Source organism: Gordionus sp. m RMFG-2023, chromosome 1 (genome assembly GCF_954871325.1).
Source record: "Gordionus sp. m RMFG-2023 chromosome 1, tfGorSpeb1-WG-v2, whole genome shotgun sequence".
NCBI lineage: Eukaryota > Metazoa > Nematomorpha > Gordioida > Chordodea > Parachordodidae > Gordionus > Gordionus sp. m RMFG-2023.
This window is the reverse complement of record NC_088775.1, coordinates 76,814,004-76,824,252: the sequence shown is the minus strand read 5'-3', so window position 1 is coordinate 76,824,252 and position 10,249 is coordinate 76,814,004. Positions and strand designations below refer to the sequence as shown.

Below are 10,249 nucleotides of genomic sequence, written 5' to 3'. Positions count from 1 at the left end.
ATCTTAAAAGGTATAATTAGTTATTACCAGACACAGTTATTGCTAAAAATGTATTTGAAGATACTCTAATTTTTTCCAAAGAATATTAATACAATATTTATAAAAACTTAGAAATTGGGCAATAAGCTTAAGATATTTGAGCATATAAATTTTCGGCTTAAGCTAAATTTAGCGAATAGTTAATCAATACCGAATTATAACTTAAAAATAGTAAAGTATGATACCATATGATATAAAAATACAACATTCATTCATATTTTCTTTATCTACAAATTGCGCTAAAATGCCTCTTTTAAAAAAAGGTTTGCTTGCTATTTCTTTATTTCAATTTATTCTCATTTATAATTATAATTAAGTGTATTTATGTCCCTATATATTTATACCTTAATGCCTTTTATATTTTTTTATTAGGTCTTATTATAAACAAAATTTAGTCTTATTTTAAAGTTAAAATCATTTGACAATATTTGAAATATTCAATTTTATAAAATTGATCTAATTTTTTATGTAATAAGAACAGTGCTTAATATTTATCATATTATTTGTTATATTAATTTATTATATATTTGGATATAATCTTGGTATTTAGTATTTAACCTTAAACATTCAACTATGATTGGGTTAAACTAATAAAAGTAATGGATTTATTTTTATTATTATTTTAGGAATGTTAAAAAACTTAATATTGAATGTAGAAGATAGGCTTATCTTTTAAAAATTATTTTGGTTTAAACTGGGTCAAGCCTAACATATTTTTAAAATTGATGGTGTATTGAAATTCTTATGAGAAACATGATGCCAATATTTTTTACAATTAAATTAAAATTTCCAATATTTAAATAAATTTGGATTGGGCTGGGTGGACACAAATTGGTAAGTGGAAAATAATTCCTGGAAAAAAAAAATCATTTTCCTATTTTAATAATTTAATATCTTAAAAATCGAAGATTTTTTTTTCCAGGGAATTATTTTCCTAGAGTGGACAAATAATTTTCATTTTGAATGAGTTTTTTCATGACAAATAAAATAAGTTGCTCAGTATTAGTGTTGTTAAACGGCTAAGCCACGACTCGAGTAGAGTTTTTAGTCATAAAAAATGGCTCGTCATAATAAGCGCAATCGTCCTTTATCGCTATATGAAACAACAGAGCTACGCTTGGACTATCTTGTCTAATTGGGTTAAGAAATTTGGGGGTAGCCTATGAGATGAGCCCATCCACAATTTTTGGGCAAGCTGCAGTTACCTGTGTGTGCAAGAGGCAAAACCACTTGCTTAAACGCCTATGGGAGATAAGAAGAGAGAGAAAAGCCCGTACCCGATTAAGTAAAATGTATATTATAGGGAGGGGTATTGGTTAATTTTAAGTTTATGGTCTATATTGAATTTGTTTATTTAATATAAATATGATATATTTTGTTAATAAACCTGCCTTACTACTTAAGAATATTAGATTAGAGGGGTGATAGTATAAGTTAAGTATATTTTGGATAGTTATATCAAGGTTAGGTACATGAGGAGTTTTATAAATAAATAAAAAAATGTATGTTTACCATGGCGGGAAGAAGGTGGTGCTTATGCTAAAGGGAGGGGGGCTGAGAGATTTGGAGAGTGTAGGTAGCTGGATTTGATTTTTAGAAGCTTTTTTATTGAGCCTTTATTATTGTTTAGACGTATGAATTGTTCCATCATCAGATTTAGGCTTAAGACTTCTTTTATCGTTCTGTACAGCCAATATGACTTGTATTTACCATAGGTTTTACCTTCATGAGACTGGAGCCAGATTATAGCTTCATGAACTATGTGTTGTCTGAAGTTTCTAATGGTATGACCAAAGAGTTGGATGTGTCTTTTTTTGAAAGTAGTCTCGATCGGAACGTTTTTTGAGATTCGCCATAGGCTGGCATTTGAAATTAATCTTGGATAAAAATACCGTTGAGCGCAGACAGCGGTTTACGAAAACTTGTATTTTCTTTGTCTGGGATTTATTTATTTCCTAAATGTCGCTGCCGTAGAGGAAGACTGGAATGACTGTAGCGTTAAATATTCGGAGTCTCGTTTTGACTGAGTCCATAGATTGTGATATGTCATGAAGGTTATTTTGGCATTTTTTTTAGTCGGGCTTCGATTTTGCCGATGTTTCCTTTTCGCCGATGTTTCCTTTTATTATCAATAAGCACGCCAAGATATTTGAAATTATTGAATATTCTGATTTCATTCCCCTCAAATGTTAAGTTATCTATTGTCGCCTCTGGGGATGGCATGATAAACGTTTTATTGAAGTTGATTGTTTGGCCGACTTTGTTGCTGTGGAACCAGAGACTTGTTAGTAAGTCTATTCTCTCATCTCTTGACTTGGTAATTAGAACCAGGTCATCTGCGTACGAGATGATTCTTAGATGATTGATATTGTTATTGTTTGATGAAAGATAGACTAGGTTCATGGTGCTCGTGGTTTCTTTTATGATTTTGTGTATGATTATGTTGAAAAGAATGGGTGATAGAATGCACCCTTGTTTCACTCCTCTTCTGATCCTGAAGTAAAGAGAGAAAGTACGGCCTAGCTGTAACCTAGCCCAAGAATTGTTGTAATGATATTTCAAGATTTTGATTATGTTGTTTAACGGTGTCAAAGGCTTTGCTATAGTCAATGAAAGTAAATATGAATGGAAGTTTTTATCTGAAACATTTTTGGAGGTGGATTTTGAGAGCTAGGATGGGTTTGTTAATGTTCTTATTTGGCCTGTAGGCGCAAATATTACTTGACAGGAGGTTTTTGGTAGAAGCAAGGATTCTGTTCTTCAGGAGCACCATGAACACCTTTGAGACTGTGGAAGTGAGAGCGATGGCTCTGTAATCTGCGAACGATGAAGAATGGAATTTCTTGGGGAAGTTACAGATTGTGAATTTATTCCAATCATCTGGGGTTTTGCCTGAATGCTATATTTTTGTGAATATGGTTAATAGATATTTAGAAGTGCTTTCTGGAGCGGCTGTCATATGTTCATTTCTGATACCATCAGAGCCTGGAGCCCTAGTTTTTTTGCTTGCTTATAGCTCTATTGATTTCTATGAGGGAGAAATCGGAGTGGGGTAATGGCAAGCCTGTCTGTTGGAGGCTAGCTATCTTGGAAGGGATCCGGGACTCGATAGCTGACATATATAGGTCTGTCCAGAAGGCCATTTGCTCTTCAGGGTCTGTGTATTTGTTACCTCCTATTAGAGTAAGTATAGGTAATTTCTTGAAGCATGCTGGTTTGCAGAAGTGTTTGAGCTTTATGTAAGCGTCATGAGTTTTATTATTTCTTATATCCATTTCTATTTCTTCTGCTCTCTTTGCTAAGAAGATCCTTCAATCACTGTGTAGTAATCTCTGAATACGTCTCCATAGTACTAAATTGCGGCTACTATCGTTTTTTATTGATAAGATTAAGTTTTTTTTTCTATTGGGAGCCATTCTCTTTTTGGTATTTGGCTATGATTTAGGTTATTGTAGGCGTGGAAAATTGCATTTTTGAAATCTGACTAACATTTCTCTAATGATTTGGTAGGAAGGCCTGGATAATTCTAGCTATGTCTGAGCAGATTGTATCATTGTAGGCTGTTTTGTTTATGTTGGTGAAGTGCCATTTGGGAGTTTGTTCTGGCGCTGCGCGTGTTGTGCTATGGACGTGCCTGGTGTTATTGTTTCTCCATTCTTCACTTCGTATTTTTATATGTGCTTTAATTAATTTGTGATCTGATGCATTTTTATTTAAATGACCTTTACATCTGCAAATCAGCTGTGGATATTGGATAGGAAGAAGTCGATTTGGGAGGAGTGGTCACCTCTTGAGGAGGTCATGAGGTGAGGAGGTTTATGTTTGAAGAAAGTGTTTTCGATTTTTAGATTGTTGTCAAAACATATTTGGAGAAGTTTTTTCCCATCCTTATCGTTGCTGTTATAAACTGTTGTGTTGCCTATAGTTTAGCTTACTGTATGTTATGTCATGACCTATTTTAGTATTGAAATCTCCCATCGCTATAATGTTGTATCTTTTTGGTAAGGAGCTTATCACGTTTTCTAGATGTTCCAAGAATAACATTCTTTCTGCAAGTTTTGGGGGGACGTAAACATTGAGGAGAATTGTGGGTTTGTAAGCGGTATTCAGGTATAGTACTGCGATTCTTTCAGTTATGGGGACAAATTTTATTATGTATTTTTTGAGCTTATTTTTGATAAGGAAGGCCACAACTGACCATTTGTTGACCATGGTTGCAGAGCTGTAGTATATATAATTTGTAAATTGGGCCTAATAGTTGTCGGGGGAGTGAGTTTCCTGTAATCCTATTATGTCGGTGGAGTCATTTGATAGCAGCGTCATATATATAATAAAACCATTTTCTCGTTTCTTAAATTCTTTACCAAACCTTACATCATGAATCTTAATCCCTCCATTAAAACTATGCTAAACGGATCCCTTTTCTTATCCTCCTTAAATATTAATTACATCAAAGACCAAATGTCAACCCTAGCTCAAAAAATACATAATAAAATTTGTCCCCATAACTGAAAGAATCGCAGTACTATACCTGAATACCGCTTACAAACCCACAATTCTCCTCAATGTTTACGTCCCCCCAAAACTTGCAGAAAGAATGTTATTCTTGGAACATCTAGAAAACGTGATAAGCTCCTTACCAAAAAGATACAACATTATAGCGATGGAAGATTTAAATACTAAAATAGGTCATGACACATACAAAGTAAGCTAAACTATAGGCAACACAACAGTTTATAACAGCAACGATAAGGATGGGAAAAAACTTCTCCAAATATGTTTTGACAACAATCTACAAATCAAAAACACTTTCTTCAAACATAAACCTCCTCACCTCATGACCCCTCAAGGGGTGGCCACTCCTCCCAAATCGATATTTTCCTATCCAATATCCACAGCTGGTTTGCAGATGTAAAGGCCATCCTAAATATAAATGTATCAGATCACAAATTAATTAAAGCACATATAAAAATACGAAGTGAAGAATGGAGAAACAATAACACCAGGCGCGTCCATAGCACAACACGCGCAGCGCCAGAACAAACTCCCAAATGGCACTTCACCAACATAAACAAAACAGCCTACAATGATACAATCTGCTCAGACATAGCTAGAATTATCCAGTCCTTCCCTACCAAATCATGAGAGAAATGTTGGTCAGATTTCAAAAATGCAATTTTCCAAGCCTACAATAATCTAAATCATAGCCAAATACCAAAAAGAGAATGGCTCTCAGTAGAAAAAAAACAACTTAATCTTATCAATAAAAAACGATAGCAGCCGCAATTTAGTACTATGAAGACGTATTCAGAGATTACTACGCAGTGATCGAAGGATCTTCTTAGCAAAGAGAGCAGAAGAAATAGAAATGGATATAAGAAATAACAAAACTCACGACGCTTACAAAAAGCTCAAACACTTTTGCAAACCAACATGCTTCAAGAAATTACCCATACTTACTCTACAAGGAGGTAACAAATACACAGACCCTGAAGAGCAAATGGCCATCTGGACAGACTTCTATATGTCAGCCTTCTAGTCCAGGATCCCTTCCAAGATAGTGAGCCTCCAACAGACAGGCTTGCCATTACCCCACTCCGATTTCTCCCTCATAGAAATCAACAGAGCCATAAGCAAGCTAAAAAACAATAGGGCTCCAGGCTCTGATGGGATCAGAAATGAACATATGAAAGCCGCTCCAGAAAGCACTTCTAAATATCTATTAACCATATTCACAAAATTATAGCATTCAGGCAAAACCCTAGATGATCGGAATAAATTCACAATCTGCAACTTCCCCAAGAAATTCCATCCTTCATCGTTCGCAGATTACAGAGCCATCGCTCTCACTTCCACAGTCTCAAAGGTGTTCATGGTGCTCCTGAAGAACAGAATCCTCGCTTCTACCAAAAACCTCCTGTCAAGTAATATTTGCGCCTACAGGCCAAATAAGAACATTAATGAACCCATCCTAGCTCTCAAAATCCACCTCCAAAAATGCTTCAGATACAAACTTCCCTTCATATTTACTTTCATTGATTATAGCAAAGCCTTTGACACCGTTAAACACTATGCCCTTTGGAAGGCTCTAGTAGAATGTAATGTTTATCAAAACATAATCAAAATCTTGAAATATCATTACAAAAATTCTTGCGCTAGGTTACAGCTAGGCCGTACTTTATCTCCTTACTTCAGGATCAGAATAGGAGTGAATTAAGAGTGCGTTCTATCACCTATTTTTTTCAACATAATCATTCACAAAATCATAAAAGAAACCACGAGCACCATGAACCTAGTCGATCTCATCAAACAATAACAATATCAATCATCTAAGAATCATCTCGTACGCAGATGACCTGGTTTTAATTACCAAGTCAAGAGATGAGACAATAGACTTACTAACAAGTCTCTGCTTCCACAAGCAACAAAGTCGACCTAACCATCAACTTCAATAAAACTTTTATCATGTCATCCCCAGAGGCATCAATAGATAACTTAACATTTGAGGGGAATGATAGTCAATAATTTCAAATATCTTGGGGTGCTTATTGATAATAAAGGAAACATCAGTAGCGAAATCGAAGCCCGACTAAAAAATGCAAAAATAACCTTCATGAAATATCACAAACTATGGACAGCCAGAGAGATCTCAGTCAAAACGAGACTCCGAATATTTAACGCTACAGTCATTCCAGTCCTCCTCTACGGCAACGACACTTGGGAAATAAATAAATCCCAGACAAAGAAAATACAAGTTTTCGTAAACCGCTGTCTGCGCCAGCTCAACGGTATTTTCTATCCAAGATTAATTTCAAATGCCAGCCTATGGCGAATCTCAAAAAACGTCTCGATCGAGACTACTCTCAAAAAAAGAAACATCCAACTCTTTGGTCATACCATCAGAAACTTCAGACAAAACATAGTTCATGAAGCTATAATCTGGCTCCTGTCTCATGAAGGTAAAACCTACGGTAAATACAAGTCATATTGGCTGTACAGAACGATAAAAGAAGGCTTAAGCCTAAATCTGATGATGGAACAATTCATACGTCTAAACAATAATAAAGGCTCAATAAAAAAGCTTCTAAAAATCAAATCCAGCTACCTACACCCTCCAAATCTCTCAGCCCCCCCTCCCTTTAGCATAAGCACCACCTTCTTCCCGCCATGGTGAACATACATTTTTTTATTTATTTATAAAACTCCTCATGTACCTAACCTTGATATAACTATCCAAAATATACTTAACTTATACTATCACCTCTCTAATCTAATATTCTTAAGTTGTAAGGCAGGTTTATTAACAAAATATATCATATTTATATTAAATAAACAAATTCAATATAGACCATAAACTTAAAATTAACCAATACCCCTCCCTATAATATACATTTTACTTATTCGGGTACGGGCTTTTCTCTCTCTTCTTATCTCCCATAGTCGTTTAAGCAAGTGGTTTCGCCTCTTGCGCGCACAGATAACTGCAGCCTGCCCAAAAATTGTGGATGGGCTCATCTCATAGGCTACCCCCAAATTTCTTAACCCAATTAGATGAGACGAGATAGTCCAAGCGTAGCTCTGCTGTTTCATATAGCGATAAAGGGCGATTGCGCTTATTATGACATATGACTTGCGCTATTTTTAGAAAATGCCACTTTTAAAAAAAAATTTGCTTGCTATTTCTTTATTTCATTTATAATTATAATTAAGTGTATTTATGTGCCTATATATTTATACCTTAATGTCTTTTATATTTATTTATTTGGTCTTATTATAAACAAAATTTAGTCTTATTTTAAAGTTAAAATCATTTGACAATATTTGAAATATTCAATTTTATAAAATTGATCTAAATTTTTATGTAATAAGAAAAGAGCTTAATATTTATCACATTATTTGTTATATTAATTTTTTTTATATATATGGATATAATCTTGGTATTTAGTATTTAACCTTAAACATTCAACTAAGATCGGGTTAAACTAATAAAAGTAATGGATTTATTTTTATTATTATAATTTTAGGAATGTTAAAAAACTTAATATTGAATGTAGAAGATAGGCTTATCTTTTAAAAATTATTTTGGTTTAAACTGGGTCAAGCCTAACATATTTTTAAAAAAATTGGGCTATGCAATTTAATTTTGTGAAATAAATTGATGTTGTATTAAAATTCTTGTGAGAAACATGATGCCATTATTTTTTACAATTAAATTAAAATTTCCAATATTTAAATAAAATTGGATTGGGCTGGGTGGACACAAATTGGTAAGCGGAAAATAATTCCTGGAAAAAAAAAATTATTTTTTCTCCTATTTTAATAATTTGGTAATTTTTAATATCTTAAAAATCTAGGATTTTTTTTCCGGGGAATTATTTTCCTAGAGTGGACAAATTATTTTCATTTTGAATGAGTTTTTTCATGACAAATAAAAAAAGTTGCTCAGTATTAGTGTTGTTAAACGGCTAAGCCACGACTCGAGTCGAGTTTTTAGTCGTAAAAAACGACTCAGTCTCGAGCGGCTCAATGAGCCATTTGAGCCGACTCCTAGCCGACTTACAGATACAATTTTTTCATACTTATATATATATATACAGAGTTCGCTGTTGTTCTCAAATAGAAACTCTTATTTTATCGTTCTTTGAGCAAATTCTCTTTTAAAATGAGTATTTATCTTAAAAAATTTTTTTTAAGATTAAACTTATTTATTCATTAAAAGTTAGCGGATTTTTAAGTTCTAAATAAATTTATTTATTTGCTTAAAATAATTGTGTGCTTCAATGGTATTGTTTTTAAAAAATGATGGGCCTCATGGCTAAGCAAGGATTTATATATTACTTTACATGATAAAAATATCATTACAATTTTGAACTGATATCTAAAAAAATGTTCTTAGCAATATTCATTCTTTATGGCACATAATTGTGCTTATGGTTTCCTTAAGCTAACATTAATCATTCAAAATATTATAAAATTTCTCTTTTGAATATTTTTACATAAATTTAATTCCTACATAGCTTAATTAATTTGATTTAATATAATATTCCATTCCATATATCGTTTAATTTTGTCTGGTAGTTTTTAATATAATTAAGCAAATATTTTAATTTATTGATCATGATCATGAAGTAAACTTGTTGGCATTTTTTTAAAAACATGAGATTTCAAACAATATGTTAAAATCAAATAACAATAGATGTTAAAATAAATATAATGAAAAATAATATATAATAATATAAAATGTAATGTAATAAGATGTACAAAAACAAAAAATAATATAAAAAGTAAATAATAAGTTATCTAAAAGAATATAAAAATAATTAATAAGTTACATAAGTTACTAATGAAACATATTGAAGATTAAATTAAAAAAAACCCATCCATAATATGATTTGTTTTGTTGTAGCACATTTCCATAATGTGAAAAAAAACATTCATAATTATTGTAAAAACTTTTTGATAATTTTTTAAAAAACTTTTAAAAACTTGAAATTTACCACCCTATTTGCCACAATTAAATTCGTGACTTACAAATGTGGTCGCTTTATAGAAATTATAAGAAACCTAATATGTAAATTTATAAATGATTAAAGAAGTGTGCCAACATAACTCGGTACTCTAAGAAATTATTCATTAATATGTATGAGTTTTCCATTACAAATTTATGGATAACATAAAACATGAATATAAAATCGATTTTTAGCAATTCCGGTTTCTGAATATCAATGACGCTGCTAGATTTTCTAATTTATTAAAATTGGTATGGTAGCAAAAATTCATCTAAAATTAGAAGAAAAAAATTAATCCAATTAAAATTTTATGAAGGGGCTCCAAAACTTTTATAGGACCTGACCTCCCCCCCCATTTGAGCAGTTATTTTACATACAATTTTTCAAATTGGAATTCGATGCATTTCTTTAAATGATTGAATTTAAATTGATTTTTATTTAAATATGGAAATTAATTTTTACAAATACTCAAAATAAACGATATATGTTATTTAGCGTCTGCTTTCTATGAATAAAATTACATGTATATGTGATCCTATCCTAGGATTAAGAAAAAATATTTGCCACCGATTTTAAATGTAACGGAATATTAAAGGTAGTGTTGTTAAACGGCTCGTTTTGAGCCGATTTTAAAAAAATACTAACTCAATATTTTATCCAGAAAAATATTACGCAAGACTGAAGATTTTGCTCATAGAAGG

General features: G+C 32.1%; 1 protein-coding gene across 1 annotated transcript in view; it reads left to right on the top strand.

The window, feature by feature from the left end:
* The first annotated feature begins 268 nt into the window (after nt 1–268).
* Nucleotides 269–10,249, top strand: part of LOC135931798 (disks large homolog 2-like) — a 94,514-nt gene continuing 84,533 nt past the window's right edge. Inside the window, exon 1 of the mRNA XM_065469094.1 lies at nt 269–302. Coding sequence (XP_065325166.1) covers nt 284–302 — 19 coding nt within the window. The 5' untranslated portion in view covers nt 269–283. The remainder of the gene's footprint in view (nt 303–10,249) is intronic.